Below are 20,936 nucleotides of genomic sequence, written 5' to 3'. Positions count from 1 at the left end.
CATTATATCAAAAGGGGTAGTTTCTACATTTAGAGGGTATCAACATTTTACTGTTTTACCTGTTTTTCTGTATGTGTCAGCTAAGTCTATGATTTCTTAGTTCATGCAAATAGTTTTGGACCCCTTAAGTCCTATTTAATATTTGGGCTGAAGTGGCAGAAAATATAGGGGCAGAATTTATGAAAAACTTCCTCTGTACTGTAGATGGAGCTTTGACAAAATCTTAACAGGAGAGTCTATTATTCCCAATATCCATCATATACATGCCTCACAAGTTTTGTTTATAATACTTTGTGTAACCTAACTACATGTTTCTAAACTGTTCAATGCATGCAGATTTTCAGCAGATGATACACAAGTACTATAGCTGAATTACGAGCAGTGATAACTTACTCTTTATTGTAAGCCAACCTTAAAATTCAGATTGGATCATATGAAATGAAATGTTTTGTCTCTTTTGAAGTGTAGAGCCGGGCTCTCTTGGTAGAGGGGAAATGCAGTCAGGATTGTTTAGCTAAGAAAAAATTTTTCTTTTCTTATGATTGCTAACCTTTTTTTTTATAGACAGAAAGTCTATCAGCTTATGGATTTATCAGCCTATTTGACATCACTAGGGATGCCAAATTTGAATTATCTTAGGAGTCCTGTAAATCACAGAAAGTGCCCATTTTAGCTGCCTGTGAAGGTAGAAAATACTTGTGTAAAAACTGAAATTAGGTAGAGTGAATTTAAGCACTACTTAAGTGCTTTATATAGTGAAAAGTATAGTTAACTTACATATATGAAATTCTGACTGAAGACTTTTAGCTTCATTGTTTTTCTTCTAAAGTTAGCAGAACAGAGCCACTTTAATCTGGAGACTTGTCCATTTTCTCTGTGAGACTTCTGAGACTGACATAACTTCTTCGTCAATACTTAATCATAATAGAGTTTAAGTGTGTATTTTGATTTAAGTGTATTTACTAAAGTAGATATCAAAATCATTGCAGAAAGTATGAAGTCTAGTTATATTCTTCATATTAAATGCTGTAAAATAAAACCTTATCTACATACAGAAACAGTTCACACATATACTGGTGGCATGCAGATATGCTTAATCTCAATTGCATGATGAAAGTTTTCTTTCTAGATGCAAATGACTTCCAACTCTAGATATGAATTAGTATTGTGTGGCAGAAAACCAATATCTTATTTACAAAAAGTACATTTTCTTGATTTCTTCTTCTGGGAATTAATTTAAATAAGAAAAACACCTGTCGTCTTGTCTGATAGCTGATGACAGCATCAAAATCACTGAGTGACTAAGATGACAAGCTATCCCTCCACATCAACACGTCAGGTTTTTATTGCTGTCTTGGGTATACAAGAAACTTGTATTAAGTGATGTTTAACAAGGACTCACTCTGTTTGTCAGTTTTTTGACACGATCTATAAGAAGGAAGGAGTAATGTCCCCATGTCAGCTGAAGATGAGAAGATTGCAGTAGGTATTACCTGTCTGTGTACTGTGAAGCTTGTCTGTAGAGATGCAGACAAATCAAATGGCATGTTTTTTTCATCACACTGCCAGATGGGGATTAGGCAGGTTTATGTAAAAATTCATGCATGGTTAGTCAGAAACTGATGGTTGAGATTTGGGAAGAAATTTTCTTATGAAGAAATACAGCTTTTTTTCCTTAGATCAAGTGAATTACTGTAGTTTTATTGCTGTCATGTTTAACTACTGTGACTTTACAACCATACAGTATTGAATGGGGAAATTACTAAAAGCACAGTGAAGACATCCCTTCAGTGTGGAACTTACCTTCCGTGTATTCAAAAGTTATTGGAAATTCATCACTTAGTTTCAGTAAAATACCATGATATTCTCTAATAGTCTCAAACGGCTCCTTTAGACATAGACCAGCGATCCATTCTTCAGTGGCTGGTCAAGTAGATGGAAATGGCATGCCCTTGTGTGATGTATGCCTTCTTTAAACATTTCATTGGGAAGATCTCAGTAAAATATGCTTCCTCGTAGTGCCCTGTTCAGCTAAGTCTGAACTAAGTCTGAACTATAAATTCTCATATGGCACGTTCACATGTTGAAGTTGAAGAATATGAAAAATCCCTTTATATTTTCAGCCTTTTTCAGGGGATTTAGGGTGTCCCAAAACAAACGTTAAACACTGAAAATTTAAAATTCATTGAAAGAGTCGAATTAGGTTTCAGCCACAAATCCAGATTTGCACTTTTCTCTTAGGTGTTCAGGTGAAGGGCAGGCCAATCTTTAGGAAAAAAAATCTGCATCTTGAGTTCATCACCAGAAAAAGTAACAAAAATACTACCCTCTGTGTGGTTTTTTGCATGCCCCCATGGAGAGACTTTGGCAGAAGGAGCAAAACCAGACTTGCTACTCCTTATTTCATGTATGAATCTTGAGCATATGCTCTGAGTGGGTTTGAAATCACTTAGATTTGATTTTTTAATTTATGTTTATTATTATGTACTAGTCCACAGCACTGAAAAGATGTCATAAAGAAAACAGTGCTGTAGGGAATTAGTGGGAAAAATACTTCAAAATAGTATTTTTTAAATGTTGTTTAATTGCTACAGTGACTGGCATATTTCTTTGCATTTTAATGCATTCTCTTTGTTTACCCATATTTGCGTCATCATTTCATGTTTCCAAATACTTGGTTAATGTTGTTATTTTGCATTTTAAGAAATTATGATGGGCTTTTGAGCATTCCATGATTTTACATTTTATATGTTTCTGGTTTTATTAATATAAAGATTTCTTTTTTTTCCTCTAGAAAGGTTCTAAAGGAAATCTCTGTTGGAGACCTAAAGCCTAATGAAACAGTTGAAGCAAATCTGGAAGCACAACTACTCTCCAAATTAGACCATCCAGCCATTGTTAAATTTTATGCAAGCTTTGTGGAGCGAGATAGTTTCTGCATTATCACTGAATACTGTGAGGTGAGACTTTGAAGAAATTTGACAGAATGTGTGCATTAAAATAGGGTCTAAAAAGAAGCCTAGCGCAGGTTTTTTTAATGTTTTAGCTTGGATTTTGCTCTATTACTTTTGGTATCACCTGCTACTTGTTCAAATATGCAATGTTACCTGCTCACTGAGACTCGTAGTTCATAGACAAAGAAACCAGGGAAGAGGAAATAGGTAGTTAGAAACACAAGTTCATTTCGTTCACTATCATCAGTATTACAAGACTTAAACACAGACACATGACCAGATCTATGGGTGAACTCTGAAAGGTTGTACCACATTTGTACTACTGATAGGTAAGAGATTGGGAGTATGGCGGCATGGTATGAAATCTGATATAAATGAGTGTCCTGGTTTTGGCCGAGTTAATTTACTTTCTAGTAGCTGGTATAGTGCTGTTTTTTGGATTTAGTATGAGAATAATACTGATAACACACTGATGTTTTCAGTTCTTGGGAGGTAGTTTTTGTGCTTATACTGAGTCAAGGACCTTTCAGCTTTCCACGCCCTGCCAGGTGCACAAGAAGCTGGGAGAGCACAGCCAGGACAGCTGACCCAGGCTGGCCAAAGGGATATTCCATACTATATATATAATGTTACAATGAGTTTGGTAGCAGAATTAGCTTTATGAAGAACAGTGTGAGTCAAAGACCAGAGGGTAGCAGATACAATAAATATTAAAGCATGATATACTACAGTATAGTTACCAGTTTTTTTGACTCCAGCATTTGGTTTAAAAACATATTGCTGAAATCTGTCTTAAGCCTTTAAAATAAGAATTTAAACATATTTAACCAGCTTTTTAGGAGTTTATATAAAACAAGTGCCTACTTTGTATTAAATATAGATGTGCTCTGTTAAAAAAACAATCTCATACATACAGTGATCTTTTTATGAAACTGTGAAGCAGTCTCTTCGGTTGTGCTCTGCTAGACATTTAAAATGCTTTGAAAGCTAATAACCTTGGACTACTGGGTTACCTGTCCACAAATCAGACTTGTATTAACTAATCCCATTTCTTCAAGCATTTGAGTTTGGTGTAAACAATTAAAGAAGTACTATTCCTGCCAGCCATTGCTTCCTTAGAAGCTTTCTTTGATGACAGTTAAATGCCTATTTATTTCTGGGATTTTTTTTTTTAAATTAAATCTGAAATGTTCAGTTCTGTTATGCAGAAGCTCTTTGCGTCATTCCCTGAACATCTGACAGCTGGGGCTTGATGGAAATTTGGTATTGCCAAGTCTCTGTGGAAATCCAGAGCTCAGAACTGAAGGATTATTCTAACTGCCCAGATATTCCCATACACTAAGATTCATTTTCTCTCTACCAGTGGAAGAAAGTGGCCCAACACCAGATCAGTTAAACCTATAGGAGTAAAGGAGCCTCCTTCAGCAGCATGATAGAGCTGGACTAGTGGCTTTGGTCCACTGCTTTTTTCTCTCTTTTTTTTTTTTTAATCTGGAATAAAGTTATAGGTGAATAAAAAAGAGCATGACAGCAATTACCAGAGTAATCACAAGCTGCAGCAGCACCCCTTGGAATTTTTTTTATTCAGGCAATGTAAACTACCCTGCATGAAAATGTTTCAGTGCGGAGTTACCCTAGGATCTGGGAGTCATATACTTAAACACGAGAACGTATCAGAGCAAGGCAAATGAAGGAGGAGGAAATGGATTCATTGGCTAGGCAGCTGAATCTTTTCAGTTTTGACTCTGCTAGGTCAGGCAAGAATGACGGCTGGTCCACTAGGATGTGCCTCTTTTTCCAGAAGGACACACTATGTAGTATCATTGCATTTAAGCAATTACAATGTATTTAATAAGTGTTCAGACAAGGAAAGTACAAATTAAGGTTTCACACAGTGCTATAAAGTTTCTTTTTTATTTTAGTGGGAGTATTTGCAGAAGGTACACTTTCATATTCACCTCTATGACCTGCCTTTGTACGTGGTGGGATTTGGATCTTTTTACCTAAAAGATGCCTGTTTAAATCGCGCATAAATTGAGAATGAGAAAAAGGTATTGCTACCTGATCCTTGTTTGGAAGTCTAGTGTATTCAGTTTCTCATGCATAGAATAATTACCATATTGGCAGTAATTGGTACTCCTGGGCAGACTCAAAACAAAGAATAAACATTAAGTTGGCATGGAAACAGAACTACCCTCTGAGCCTTATTCTGTTTTCTCCAAAGTACTGTGACTTATTCATTAGCCACACTACTTTGTTCATTCTTACATGAGTAGCACAGAGTGAGCCTGCAATGCAGCTGCCCTGTGCTATACCTGTCCTGTGAACAAAAGAGAACATTGGTCTCCATTGCTCAGCTCGATGTCTTTTATTATAACTGAATTAACTCAAAATTGTAAAAAAGAAGTATATGCATTCTGTTTTGATCTTGTTGAGCTGCTTTGGCAGTTTTCTTGAATCAAAGTCTTACAGGCAATATAAACATTGTCAAATAAGTCAGATTTCAAACAAAAATGCCCTCATGAACCTTGGATTTCATTTTGTAACATAAATTGGACCTCAATAAAATACAGTTTTTACAAAGTAGTTACTTTAAAAGTTGCATCATTTTAATACATCATAAACTAGAAGTAGTCGTACTTTCCCCCGAACAATTATTTCTGTTTCTTCACTGTGATCTCAGCTGTGATGTGAGTATACATACGCTAAGGAAATCTGAGCAAAAGAAATAATAACTAAAGTTATCGGTGCCTGTTCACATTATTAGCTCTAGACGCTAAGCTATTTTAAAAAAGTTACTGATGTATTTGATACTCTTGACATATAAATAAAAAACGCAGCTCGAAAACTCCCTATGTACTTAATTTGTTAAATTCCTTATGAACTTAATTATACTGACCTTCCAAAATGCAAAATTGGGCTAACAAACTTCTTCAGAGTTTCATGGCAGCAGTATTTCAGGAAATCTTTTAGGATGTGTTTTTGTTTTCCTTTTTTAGGCACAAAATCAAAGTTAAATTAATTGTAGGACATTGAGATCAGTCTACTCTGCTTCAAGGTAAAAAAGCCATAGTTACTTGAGGGCACATGTAGCACTTTATCCAGCTGCTTTTGTTCTCCTTAAACCTTTTGAAGGAAATGCCTGCCAACTTAAGAGAGTGTTTACTAGCCTAACTTTGTAGGTCTTACACTTCCTTTCTTTGCATTTTTCATGTCAAGGTGTGATTGTGAGAGGGGGCGCATTGGCACAGGGAGAAACGGTGATTGGAGCCTCCTGCACTTCATCTATCCTCACCTGGATAGCACACAGTCCCTTGTGGCCAGTAGCCAGCTGACACATTTGAGCAGCCCCTGGGTCTTGGGCTATGGCTACAGTTGGCTCTGGGTGGTCTGGGGCAGCTGTCTGGAATAGGTGAGTCATTATTTTCGAGGTGGGTGAGTAGGCTCAGACACAGCCCATCTGGTTGCCATGCAGCAGGGTACCCAGCAACACTTTTTCTTTCCTTCCTCTGCTCTGCTGCAAGCAACCAGGGGGAAGCTGTTGAACATTTGGAGTTGCAAAGGGGAAGCAGCTGCTGAGAGCTCCAAGTTCCCAGAAGAGCTTCTCTCTGGGCTGCAGCAGGGAGGCAGATGGAGAGCTGAAGCCATATTCCTTTCCCTAGTGAATGAGATGACTCAGACATTTCAATTAAAAAATTGCAGGACATTGTCAGGGAACACACTTTTGATATATGACAAAACATATTTTCTTTTTTTTTCAACACACTCTTGAATATTATAACTTAGAACCTCAGGGACTACAGAAATTACTGTAAATTCATGTCGAAGTACAGGACAGGAATGTATGGATCTGCAAGGACAGAACCTGCTTATTTTGTAGCAGCAGTATGAAGCACTGTGGTGTTGGGAACAGAAAACCAAGAAATGCTGAAGAGATAAAATGTTGAGAGTCAACAGTGCAGAGGAGGGAAGGGTTGATGATGGGTAATGGTGGTACAGGTACAATTGTACAGGTTAAACTATTTTCTTGTATATGACACACAAAATCTCTGATTTTATGCAGAATGTATAATGTAAAAGTAATGATGTAGGGAGACTAAGCTGTCCTGATGTAAGGTAATTAGGCACTAGAGTACAAGGAGACATGAGACATAGTACCTTTGCTCTGGGATTAGTTACCTCAACACAGCGCTTGCCACTGATGTGCATTCTTGTAAACAAAATCCATTTATTTTATAAACTGGATAAACAACCAGCTGACAACTGTCTGTCTATTTTTTAGCAAAATGAACAGTTTTCATATAAGTCTCCTCCAAAACCTCTTTCATCATGCTGTTCAACTGACTTTTCCAAATGTCTGACTTACAGTTTTCAAGTAGTCTTTTTCTGTATATATTTTCTGGTTTATTTTCACTGCGTGCTGTGTGTCATATTGCTCCCTCTCTAGTGTTAGTTCAAGATCAGTTGTAGTGTGTCCTGGTTCGGGCAAGGACAGAGTTAATTTCACAAAGAGCCAGGACAGGTGACCCAAGCTGGCCGGGGGCTATTCCATACCATGTGACGTCATGCTCACCATAAAAGGGCGCCAGTCGGGCAGGGGTGGGTTCCGCGTGGCTCTGGAACGGGCTGAGTGTCCGGTCGGTCGTGGGATCGGTAAACTGTTCTCTGTTATCACCCATTGTGAATATCTGTTATCAGTGCTGTTGTTGATTGTTCCCCTCTCCCTTGCCGTCCCAGTAACCTGCCCTTACCCCAACCCTCGGCTTTGCCATTGTTTTTTTCCGTTCTCCTCCCCAGCCCGCCAGGGGAGGGGGGAGTGAGCGGCGCGTGGTGCTCAGCTGCCGGCTGGGGCTCAACCACGTCGTAGTTTTAATGAAGTATTTACAATAACACATGCTACAGATTCTCAAAGCTTTAATTCTGCTTTGTTTCTGACAAAAGTGAGTTTGGAAGAGGGACAAGGTGTCATAATTAAAGAGACTGTATCTTAATTCTTAAGAGAGACCAGCATGGTTTCTTTGATGCTGACATGGTTATTTCAGCATAATAAATAAGAGTGTTTCTGGACTGTGCAATGTTTAACTTAAGTAGAAATGCTTTTCCCAAATTTATAAACTTCTCTGGACTGAGCTGGGCTGATTTATTTTAATTGATTTAGGTGTCTGCATATTAGCCAGTCAGTGTAGACCCTCATCATAAACCTTTGCAGAGGAACAGCATTTCTGCAACATGATCCATCCATTCCTAAGGTAGACAGCTAGATGGCAGAGACAATTGCACTATACAGATGCCTGTTCCTTTGTATTAACTATAAAGGGATTTTGAGGTGACCAGCTCAAATGCACATGTCTAAAGTTGGGTGACATGAAGTGAGAAAAATTGAAAACTTTGATGATTTTGTGTAACACTAAGAGAAAACTGACCTACTTTCCCTCTGCAGCCATACTGCTTGATCTCATTTTGATCCTCAGTTGTGTATGCTTTTTGGTGCTGGGAGAGTTCAGAATTCACATGCAAGCCTTTGCAGACTACGTGAAGACAGTCTGAAGGTCTAAGAAAGTGGAGTCCTGTACTTTGATGAAGGAGAAGATATTTTAAAAGCTTACTTTAAATGTACAAATATGTTGTGATATTTTTCAGGGTGGAGATCTAGACTTAAAAATTCAAGAGTACAAAGAATCTGGGAAGATATTCACTCAAAGACAAATAATAGACTGGTTTATACAGTTGTTACTTGGAGTCAACTATATGCATGAAAGGTACAGTCATTTAATATGAGAGCGTTTAGCTTGGGATGGGAGTGAGTAGACTTACTGACTAGTTGCAGATACTCAAACAGAAACGAAACCATATGGATTGTCTTGCATTGGTAGAAAGTCCTGTTCATCAAACTGCTGTAGTATATGTTGTCTACCTAAGGTGTAATTAATTGTCTATCCTTCAAGAACATTGTGTATTATATCTTTTAGCAGTGCAGTGGTAGATGTCTTTCAGCATTAGGCACACTTTTTCTAAAAGCCAAGTGAAAAATTTAGCACAACAGAAATAGTTCAATATTATTAGAAGAAAATGGATTAAAAGGTTGAAACAAAATCAGCTTTTTCAAGAGGACTCAACAAGGATCTCCTGCAGATATTTAATGTGAAGAATCCAATACATATGCTTGATGTACTCCCACTAAAATCAGTGAAGCTACATACATACATTCTTAGAAAACAGACATCACTTGTAACAGCACATCAAAAAATAACCTAAAAAAGCTACCGCAGGTCATCCAGACAGTAGTTTGTGGAGATGACACTTGGTTTGAGCAGGGATAGATACAGATGAATACCTACCTGGTCATCTCCATGGGTATAGTTCTTGCCTGCAATGTGATTTAGGCAAGCTAACTTCAGTGATTTAAACAATCCCCTCATTGTCAGTGTACTGGACACATGCATGAGCCCTGTCTGGTCCCCTTCTCACATCATCCAGTGCTGTCGCCTTTGAGGTAGGTGGGACTATTTTGCATGCTATGAAGGAGACCAAGTGCTGTGCTAAGCCAGGAGCAGAAGGCTCCCAGCATGCTGCCACCTGGATTGAGAGCTGGAGGAAGGACCGAACAAATGGGAATACCAGGCTCCTTTCCTAGCAGCTTTTCAGAAACAGTGAGCCAGTCAAAGTTAATCCGGCTTTCAGGATCTTCTCCTTTCTTTGCTGTCTCCTCCCTGTTGCTTTTGCCTGTTGGCAGCTCTGAAATGTCACGTTAATGAACAAGACAGAGAATCCTTTCTAAAGAACATTGTAGCCCGAAGTCCCAAGATTTTTCATCCTGCCAAGCTGAACTCTTTGGACTATTACTCCTATTGAACTTTTAGAAATAAGAATATCACTGCTGCAAGGACAGTCTTAGCAGAGGCTAAGGATGTTTGTCTGTAATCACCTGCATGTTTTGGGGAGATGAGCTAATCTACTTAAAATAATGGCCTAAATTATTAATACATCTGGGGGGGAGAAGATATTTATGTTTGAAGAGCAGGTTACACCCAGAATCTGGAGATGAGAATTCAGTTTTTTTCAAGCTGAATGTAGGTTAGAATCCATAGTCTTCTTTCTGCGTGAGTACTCGGAAAACAAGATTTTGGTGAAAACACCAAATTGATGTAGCTGTTTCAAATATCTTTCACAGCAGGGCTTGGGCCAAGTTTGTTTGCCTGAACTTGAGTTGTAACAGAACAGTAGGTAGAGATAAGTCACCTGTCACCAAGAACAACCATTTCTGAGTTGAGCTGAAGATAAGTACGTGGGATACGTTTGATCTAAACTGATAGTTGCCTGATGAGATTTTGCACCTACAGTGTCAGACTGTAGAGGGAAAAGGGCAGAGTGAATTGTTGTCCAAGGATGCAAGAGCATTTTGGTTCCTGAATGCCAATTTATCTGGGGCTTGTACGTGAAGTGCGGCCCCCACAGCCTGCAGTGACGGGATCACAGTGGAGAGAGCTCTCTGGGATGCTGTGCTCTTCAGCATTCACCTCAGGCTGAAAGGACAGGGGGAAATGGAAATAAAAATCCTGTCCATTAAACTAAACTAGCAGCTTTTTTTTTCCTTCTCAAACTCCAACTTAACAATGTATCATTAAAGGTTTGGTAATCTGGAAAGTCCACTTTTGGTGAAATCCTTTCTTTAATGTATGTATTTAGAGGATGCACTGCGCAGACTAATGTAGAATAATGACAACATTGCAGTTGGACTAGATGATCATTGTAGGTCCTTTCCAACTGAACTATTCTATTCAATTGTATAAGTTACTCTTTTTGTCTTCCATTTTCTGTATTTCCTCGTGCCTCTCTTATCTCTTGTTTTCCCATACATCCCTTTTGTCTACTCTTCTATGTTTCTCATCTTCTACTTTTTCTTAAATTTTTTTTTTAAAAAATCTTACAAATAAACTTTCTTTGGTAAATGCATATATTACATTACTGGGTTTCCTGAAATGTTGTTTAATTCTCCAGTGAAAGCAGCGATTTGATTTTCCAATCAGCATTTCGTTTTCTCTCATAGCTATTTAATAGCACCTCTCCAGACACAAACAAATGACTTGACAGTTTTTATTTGCATTTCCTGTATTGTAATATGTGCTATTTGACTGTATGCACATTAGAAAATTTTATCTTTATCTTATTTGTTTAGAGCCAAACAATAGCTTAAATGGAAAAGGTTAGGCTTAAAAGAATTTAAAACTACTTACAGAAATTAATTTGAATCACTAAAACGTAATAACAGCCCTCTGGTTTTGTATAAAGGAGTTATACATGATTTCTTCTCTACCGATACAGAAAAAAACTGTAATACATGTTTGAACTATGTTCTAAGGCAAAGAAAACTTTTCCCTAGAATTAAAAGCTTGAAGTGTTCATTACCTGTGGGCTGGACTTCCTCGTGCCATTCCTTAGAAAATTCAGCTGCTGTGGATGGGAGTTTTTATTCCAGAGCAGCCAAAATTATTATTTCTGGTTTTGGACATAGACTATTCACTTGGTTGTCCTTCTTGCACAGCTTTTGTTGAACTTCTGCACTTTTTGAAAACTTCTATGCTGGGCACTTATTTTAAAACAGGACTTTTTCACTGCCTCAGATTGTGATTTTTTTTTTTCCTGTGATAATAAAGATTATACAGATTACCCATTCCTGACTTTTACTTATGCTTCAATAATCCCAAAGGGGCCTGAATATCTTGTGGTCATTATGCTATCTACTGGCTATTTTGCATAACTGGAAAGATTTTTTTAATTTTAAACTTCAAAACAAAGTTCTCTAGAATTAAATAGATTCAGTCCTCATCTGTCATTGATATAACCAGAGGGAGAAGTAAAGGAGCGGGCACATAGTTGAGTGCTTTTATCTAGTTGGGGAGACAGTTAGCATGAAACCATCATCTAGTCTCTCTGGCATACTTGTAGCCCATTGCACGTCAGTGCACAAAATTGATCCCACAGCAACTGGGCAATGAGGCCATTGATTCATTTAACCTCAATTTGAATAAACCTGACCATTATGTTATCCATCACTTTGCTAATCTTTATGAACAATATGCCAGCACAGAGATTTTTATAAGGTTACAGCTTATGCAAACAAATCTGTTACTTTCAATCTACAGAATAGCAGGCTTTGCCCAAGTACTTTATCTGGATTTCACGTTTTCTTCCAAAGTACAGGACTCAGACTTACCCAGAACCTCTTACTTCTTGAAATAGTTCTTCAGATAGAGGAAAGAGAAATTAATAGCTGAATATTTCACAGCAGCAAACTACTTGAGCTTCAATCAGCTTCACTTGCAGGTATGTTGCAGAGGAAGCTTTATTCAAGGAGGCTGCCCAGTGCTCAGTGCTTCGTGCTGCTTTTTTATGACAGTGAGGCAGCAAGCAGGTACTCTATAGAACATAGGTATGGGTATATTTATAGCTCAAATTTGAAACTATCCTTAAGTGTTCATTTCTACCTAAAATATCAATAACCACTTCACTGACTGTCAAGTTAGGTTAAGTTTTGCTGGAGCCCAGTTAATTCATGTTACCTCTATAGGTTTGTCTCTTGCTACAGCAAAAAAGTCGCGCTTTTTCTTAAACTGGATTCACAGTGCAGGCTCAATATTTATTTCTTACTAGAATTGAAATAGTTGTTTCAGTTAAGGTTTCAGCTTTTAACTTGTTTATCTTCTGACATATCCCAGCAGAATAAGGTGTCTTGCATTGAGAGACTTCATCATGGGAAGTTCCAAAGAATCACCCCAAGTGTTTCTTAGTCATTAATATATAAAAGCATCTTATAATTATTGGTAATAAAAATAATGTGCATAACTTTTTCAACAATATGTGGCAAGCTTATATTAGCATTACATTTTAATTCAAACTAATGTGACCCAAAAATCTTATCTCCATCTCTTTTTCAAATAATATGCTACTGAAAGCTTTCTGAATACTTTTTATACTTCAAGATACCTGTTATTCAAATCACAGATATCCAGGAAACATTTAGGTTCAGAGTCCGTGGTTGTATTTCTACAAAGTAATAATAACCCCAAAAAAGGTTAAAACCCACCAATGCTCTACAACAACATGCAAGAAAGATCTAACTTAGTGAAGGCAAGTTCTTTCAAAGGCTCCATGTGATGAATGGTAAGGGAAGACTTTATGAATCTAAATTAAGAGAGCAAGATTTATATAAAACTATGTGTATATATAGGCTTATGAAATAATACTGAATATCATCTTAGCTTAATTTCCTTACTGATGTAATGTATGATGAGTGTACATGGATTGCTCAAGAAAGTTGCCAAATAGAGAACAAATTATTTATAAACATCAGCAGAGGCAAGCTGAATAAAACTTTCATTTTTCCCAATGTGCAAACCTTTTTCTACAAGCATTACTTTCAGGACAAAAACTGGAAAGATTGCCTTAAGAAGCATAAAGAACTCTTTATGTCCCATAAAAATAGAAATGTTTCCTTTTCATGCTCAGTCTATGTGCTTACTACAATGTCTTCCAATAGTTATTTTTCACATTTTTTCCCCACTTGTGAACTGAGTATACTGAATTTAATAATTTTTTTCTCTTCTTGCAAAAATTATTTTCAAATGAGTTGTGGACTAAATTGCTTATTTAAATTGTGCTGTAGAATATGTATTTTCTGGTCTTAATATGGTAACTATTTCAGAAATGATTTCAGTATCTCAATGCATAAGACTTTAATAATTCAATAAAATTTTAGATAATACTTGAGGATTGTTCAAGAACAGTTAAAATCTATTACTATATTTGTTTTTCCTGCCTGCATCTCCAGAATCTTAGAGCATTATTTGCTTGCTTTACCTGGTCTAAATGGCTGAGCGACTGCTGCATTTGTTATTAGCAAATGCAGTTTCTGCAGCCAGTATGTACCAAATGCTATTCTAACCTCCTCCTGAGCAGAGCTGATAATTAATACTATGTGTTATCATGCTATTTAAAAGTGAGTGAGTTCTAGTTTAGCTGAGGTTGTAGGGAACCCTTTTGGAAGCGTTATTAACAAGAATTAATTGAGAACATGTTTTACATACTGTAGAGATATTTTATTTTCCTAAGGGGATGGAGAATTACCGTCACACATTAAGATTTCAAGAAATTGAGATGATGTTTGCCCCCACGTAGTGTGTAGTTTATGATGTTATTTCAATCTTTGATGGAAAAATAAATTTGTAAAAGCTAGTTGTTGTTTTTCTTTTCCTTTTGATCTCTGTCTTTGTAAACTTCTTTTATCTTCCACACCATTACTGTAAAAATTTGAACTACTAGCCTAGTCTATATACATATTTGTCTTTCAAGTAATGCATTTTCTCTGAAGGAGAGTTCCCTGAGTTTTGAGAGTCTTATTGCTCTTTTTCTCATCCCTTATTTTATTGTGAAACGTCTCATTCTGCTGGTAGGAAATAAGATGTAATGTTTTTAAGAAGAGTCAGAAAAGATGACTTGCCTTTCTCCCTTCCTCTGCAGCTCATGTTAAGCCTGTATCTGTATTCTCAAGCTGGGATCCCTGGGTTCCTTTTTTATTATCCTGACTGCTTTGGCTCTCATCCTGCACGTGGGTGTCTGTGAATGCACCTCTGTGTTTATATGAAGGTCCTTAATGCCATTGAATATTTGAGATACTTGATATGTGACTGTGAATGCTTCAAGTTGGATGAGGTTGAATTTCCTTTTATATTCCAGGCGGATACTTCACAGAGATTTGAAAGCCAAGAATATATTTTTGAAAAATAATCTTCTTAAAATTGGTGAGATTTCTGTACTTTTTAAAGATATATTTTAGTATGATAGAACAGACTAGCAGACATTTTGTCAATAAGGAGATTTATATAAAGTCATGCCTGATATAGCCTTTTTGTGGTCAAACATTTATTTTGACAGTCAGACACAGGAACAGGGGCCCAGAGAGGTAGTGAAATCTCCAGCCTTGAAGGTGCTCCAAGCTTGGCTGGACCTGGGCCTGAGCAGCCTCATGTAGCTTTGAAGTTGGCCTTACTTTGAGCCGGGAGTTTGAATCAGATGACTTTGTGAGGCCTCTTCAAACTTACATCATTCCATAGTTCTATGATTTTGTGGTGGTTTTATTTTGAAGAATTACAGAAAATTGTTTTTTCCATATTTTAAAATACTGGCAGGTTTGGGGTTTTTTGATGTACAGTCATTGTATTGTGTCTAACAATAAACACAAACAGTTTATATGAATAGATTATTGTTTCTGCTCTTACTTTTAGGGGACTTTGGAGTTTCTTGTCTTTTGATGGGTTCATGTGATCTGGCCACTACATTTACGGGGACACCATACTACATGAGTCCGGAAGCACTGAAGCACCAGGGATATAACACAAAATCTGACATTTGGTGAGTAGTCAGCATGCTATTTTGCATTTATTTTCTAGGTCATTGATGTTATTTAGGATTTTTTTTTTTTTAAATGGCTTTCAGTAGGGTGCTCACACTACTCCACTAAAACAATTCCAGGACATTTGTATCATGTATTGCATTTTGAAGGTGTGCTCTTTGTGTTAAGAAGCATGTAGTTTGCTATTATTCTAGGTTATCTTGGACTTCAAAGGAGAGTAAGCATCAGGTCCAGTCTCTGCCATGACACAGGATGATTGCAGACCAAGCTCAGTTTTTTCTAGGAAGGGGGAAATCTTTTTCTTTCTCATATTGAGACAGAAGAATGGAAAAAAGCAACTTTCTGTGAAACTTCCAAGTGGACAAGGAAAGAGAGATTCTTGGCTGAGAGGGAAGCAGAAAGACCTTCTTAGGAACTGAACTGAAAAACATTGGCAAATGCAAAAAGGAAGAAGGTACTTGGAAGGGCAGCTGAAAATGTGAATAACTGGAGTGTTAGGACAGAAGCAAAAAGGCATTCTTTTTTAGAAAAGGCTCAAAGGTAGAAAGAAAAGTGTCAGTTCTGCACTTAGATGTCACAAATTCTTGAGATCAAGACTTCAGAGGTGATGATTAGAGAATCAAGTTGAGAAGCTCAGATCTGTTGAAAGACTTTAGGAAACCTTTAGGTGTGCAGCTACTCCTGCAAGCTAAGATGAAGAATGATTTTTTGAATGGGGAAAGTATCTGGCTTTTTTTATATGTATGTCCTAAAACATCTTGTTTTGTTTTAAGATGATAGTTAAAACTATTGTTTTTTTTAATTCTGTCATAGTACTTTTATATAAAATGAGCTTTGCTGCTTCTCTTAAGAGGTGTTTTTTTCTGTAGGTGTGCATATCTAAAGGTTTCTTTTTTTTTTAATATTTCAAATCAGGAAATTTCCTTTGTAAAACATTTGCTGGAATGTAGTTTGTTTACTTGATAATTTACTCTAGCTTCTGCTCGGTTCTGCCTTTTCAAAATATATTTGTGACTGCAAGATATAATTCTAACAGTTGAGAAGAGTCATCTGTACTTTCAACTGGTAGCAACCATTTTTCACAGTTAGCACGTTCAATCCAGTCAGTGGATGTGTCAGGAATCTCATCACATGGTCTGTGTAGCTGAACTGAGATGGATTTGATGTCAGATTCTGTCTTGTTCATCTGTATCAAAACAAATATCAGTTAATACACGTAGTCAGTAAAAATATATTGAGAGAAGATTTCAAAAGATGTCAAAACAAGTGAATAGACAGGGAAACTTGCCTTTTGTGCTCTTTCACTGTAAAGAATAATTTCTTTTATTGCAGTTGAAATGGAATGAAAAATACATGCTTAAGTTCTATTCATGGTTACAAGTGTCACTCCGTGTAAGTCACTGAAATTGTACAGAATAAACGAAAGCAGAGTTTGGTCCAATATTTTTGTAGACAATGTGTTTACCCCTTTAAAATTTACAAAACAGCAGAAAAAAGAGCCCCACCACCATCTCCTTGCAAGAAGTCACTAGCTGTTACCTTTCTGCTATACTTTGTGCATTTTGTAATCTTTCCAAAGCAGTACCCAGACACTCATCCTGGGGTGGAACCGCCTTCAGCAGGAGCTTCTTGGCCCTCACTGCAGGGGCACTAAGGAGGAGGTGTGCTCTGACTCACTAGACCCCCAGCCCACAAAACCCTTCTCTTTCTGAGCCAAGAAACATTTTTGATCAGGACTTGTCAACTACCATGACTCATATGTTTGATTGATACTTTGGTCATTTCATCTCTTCATTTAATCTTTTAATAATGATTCTGTTTGATTTTTTTTGCGTTTGCCCCATTTAACAGGGGCCAAAAGACGAGAGGTCCCCGAGCACGCAGGGGAGCCCACCTTGGAGGCTCCAGGTTAGATGAAATCCTTGTGCTGCTTTACAGGAAATTCACTTGCTCATGAAGAATTTTCCCAAGTCTTTTGTATGTACTTGAAGTGGCATTCTCTTTTCAGACTTGTCCTTCTGATCTCTAGCAGGACTCAAAATATTACACACAAAAATTCAGAATTATAAGTGTTAACTGTAAGAAAATGTAAAATATCTTCCAGAAAAGGTAGTTATTGCTATCTTGCTAAGTTATCATGGTCCTCTCAGTGTTCAGTCCACTTAATCATTGTTCATTGGAAAGACCTTAATTTATGCTGCGTTAATGATGTGCTCTAAAGAGACATTGTGCTTTTCAGGTTCACTGAAATGTTCTGCAGCTGGCTTTTCAAACTGGCTTGAATATTCACAGCGCAGCAGCTGGTACAAGAAGTATTGTCTTTTATAACCCAAGGTCAATAGATATAAAAAGCGTCATGTTTTACAGTTTTTACGTACAGAAGTTCTGCAACAAGGCTCAGGGAAGCTGCAACATTCACCTTTGTCCTCAGTTAAAATTTCAGGGCTGGACTTCTTTGCTATTCCATGCTTTATGCCAAATCTTAATTCACAGGAGGCAAATTAAAATTGGCACATGTTTTCCTTACCATCCCTGAGCCTGGACTGGCCAGGCGGTAAGTGAAAGCTTTTGCAGATGACACAGTCTGGGGTTTCCTCCTTTCCAGGAGAGGAGCTCCCTCAGGGAGCTGGTCTCAGTTCAGCAGTTCATCAACCCCTCTGCCCGTTGGTGCTTCCCCCTAATGAGCCGCAGACGGACAAGAGTCGGTGCAGTGCCAGCAGCTGAGTTGAGACAGTGACTAGTTCAAGAGGCCAGAACGGGTGGAAGATTAGCAAGTGATGTGTGTGCATGCATTTGGCAGTTGGGACTTGCTTTTCCATGAGCACAGTGTGACCCAGAGGCACTGCGGTGCCGGGGTCCTGGTGACCCCTCCTGGCCTTACGCACCACGTGGTGGGATAAGCGCTGATGTTGGGGGTTGGCCAACCTTTCAGTGCCACCAGTGCTATGGCACAGCATTCGCATGTCAAGCAAACTGAAGACTGTATGTGTCATTTCTTAGGGTCAGGAAAGGTGAAGTCGTGGTGGAACATGGTTCCAGTCTGCTTCTCTGGGACAGTGAGTTTTTATAATTGACAGAAAACACAACACAGAGGGAGCCATGAGAAATAGTCAGTAGCCTGGTGGCCAAGATGGTCCCCTGTGGTGTGCGGGACCAAAGTGAGTGTTTCTGGTCTGAATCAGACAGAGCTGAGACCTTGGTCTGAACCTCTGATGTCCAGGAGGAGCAACCGGGTTGTTTTCAAACCCTTCCAGGCAAAAGTTTCATCAAACCTCCGTGGCTAACAAAGCCGCCAGACTTCTTATTTAACCTAAGCTCATGTTTCAGTGAAACACTGTCACTGGAAAATGCCTGACCATCTCTGCGCTTATAGGGACACAACAGGTACGATTCATCCCCTGTGATACAACCACATGTGCTGGGTGTATATATTAGATCCTTTGGCCTTCAGGCTGATTTAGCTTATTAGCTCTTTTGTTTTACAAAGCATGTGCAGTTTTTATTTTGTTATTTGAGAGGGGTTTTTTTTTTAATATTATTGGTAGGAAAGAGTGGGTCAGAATCTACCCAGGTTACATCAATGTCATCCGACTAAGACTGTTGAAGGATCATGGCAGAACAGGTCTCCCAGCACCAACAAATGCAGATAGAGACACATCAGCAACATTATTAAGAAAGCAATCGGAGATCCAGGGGGATTACATGAAAGTCTACCAACAAAGTAAGAATTTTAATCAGCTTTTATTTCAGTCCGTGCAGTGACTAAAAATCATCACTCCAGCCCAACAGACTTGGGCTTTGTGACATTAGCCTGAGAAGACTTGGCATCCTCTAACTCCCAGAACAAAATGGAAACATTTCTTTCCAGGCGAGAGTAAACTAAAAGCAGGTACTCAGTGCATTCAGGGCAGGTGTGACTACTCACTAATGCATTAGGTGAGTGCTAACTTTTTATCTGAGGTTTTCTGAACAAAAGGGATACCCTTTTTCTTTTCCATTACCTTCATGCAACCTAGAAGGCCCAGACTTACCAAATAGGTCAATGCTAACTCCTGCAAATGGTCCTAAAGCTAAAGGGTGCGGGTGCATCTTCCCCAGAGATGTCTTCTGTTCCAGAAAACTAGGATTCCCTTGGCACAAGGGCTCCCAATGAGTTTAGGTCCTTCTTTTTTCATACTGGGAGCTGAGCATTATTCTTGCCCATCCCAGCTGAAAAAATCTCCTTGTTCAGCTCCTGAATAACACTACCAGGATTTGCCTGCTACTAGTAGTTAGTCTATATTGCACCTGCAGTTTTTTGCAGGTTTTCAAACTGTGAGAACTTGAGGTTTCTCAGATGAGACTCTGAAATCTGTACTGGCTGGGAGTCTGCCAAGGATCAGTATAGGTCCTTGAGTGCAAATACTGAGTGCCTGTCCATGCAGTGGCTATTGTAACTGTATCATATTTTGTTTCTGAGTGGATGAGATGAAGTGTATGCAAACAGTTATCAGCAATAACATTTCTCTCTTCTTTTTAAAGCATATAAGGCAAATTCCATCCAGGAACTTATCAAAGGATTTGTGCATAGTATATGTTATAAATTATCTCAGAGGCAGAAATGATAACAGAAATAATTTAGTTTAAAAAAAATGTTCTTTTTTCACTTAGAGATTTAGCAAATTCTTTACAAGAGAGGTATAAATAACTTCCTTTTTGTCTTCCTGAGACAAAGCAATGTTACAGTCACATTTAAATCCACTGTATTATATGTCTTCTGTCAAGTACTGTCAGATTTTGACAGAGGGTTTGTCTGTATGGTTTGGGTGAATTGGGCTTCCTACCATACAGGTCTTGGGACTTTCATTTTAATTGTGCTTGCTTGCCTGTGCTTTTCCCCCACTTTGTCTTTTTACTTAATATTAACAATCCAAAAATGGATTATTTTTTTTTACTGCCACATTTTATGTAGAATAGTTACCAAAAATAGCAGTAAAAGCACTGAAGACCTGAAAAGCAGTGGCTGAGAGCACCGTGATAGTATGTGTGTACACGTACATATTCCTCAGTAGACTCTGGAGTCAGCAGATTCTTAAGACCTTCTGGTACAATCAGACTGAGAGATACAAGCCACAAAGGTGCATTTAGATTATCTTTAATTTAAAAGCTAACTTGGGTCTTACAGCCTTTGAAGAACTATAATATAGTTTGGAAAGATCTACTAAAGATCAGAAGATGTTAAAAGGACAACAGTGCTTATGCAAACAAGTAGCACCAAAACCACAGGGTGGTTTCTCCTCAGAAGGAGGAGTTAGTGGTTTGTCAGTTGATATCATAGAGAACACACTGAAGCCTGTCCAGACACTCTGTTTTATGATGTAATTGAGCATAAGTGGCTTTCGTGTGAAATGGTCATACATCAATTTTGCTGAAATGAAGTGCTGTTTAGGTCCTTTGTCAAACCTATTTGTGAACGTAGGGAGCTGTCAAACCACATGCTCTGGCTGGATAGTTTAATGACCATTATAGAATTTCATAACAGTGGCAGTTATACAAGCTAAGATTTTAAAAGTAATTAAATTATATGGCTGAGT

General features: G+C 38.0%; 1 protein-coding gene across 6 annotated transcripts in view; it reads left to right on the top strand.

The window, feature by feature from the left end:
• NEK11 (NIMA related kinase 11) overlaps positions 1-20,936 on the top strand; it is a 98,056-nt gene that overhangs the window by 18,882 nt on the left and 58,238 nt on the right. For 2 of the 6 annotated variants that reach the window (XM_054814378.1, XM_054814379.1), the window contains exons 3-6: positions 2,795-2,960; positions 8,595-8,713; positions 14,688-14,752; positions 15,236-15,362. In XM_054814378.1, coding sequence (XP_054670353.1) covers positions 2,795-2,960; positions 8,595-8,713; positions 14,688-14,752; positions 15,236-15,362 — 477 coding nt within the window. The remainder of the gene's footprint in view (positions 1-2,794; positions 2,961-8,594; positions 8,714-14,687; positions 14,753-15,235; positions 15,363-20,936) is intronic. The other 4 variants (XM_054814381.1, XM_054814382.1, XM_054814383.1 and 1 more) reach the window with 4 other exon arrangements.

This window comes from Grus americana, chromosome 2 (genome assembly GCF_028858705.1).
Source record: "Grus americana isolate bGruAme1 chromosome 2, bGruAme1.mat, whole genome shotgun sequence".
Lineage (NCBI taxonomy): Eukaryota > Metazoa > Chordata > Aves > Gruiformes > Gruidae > Grus > Grus americana.
This window is presented reverse-complemented; position numbering and strand designations above follow the sequence as displayed.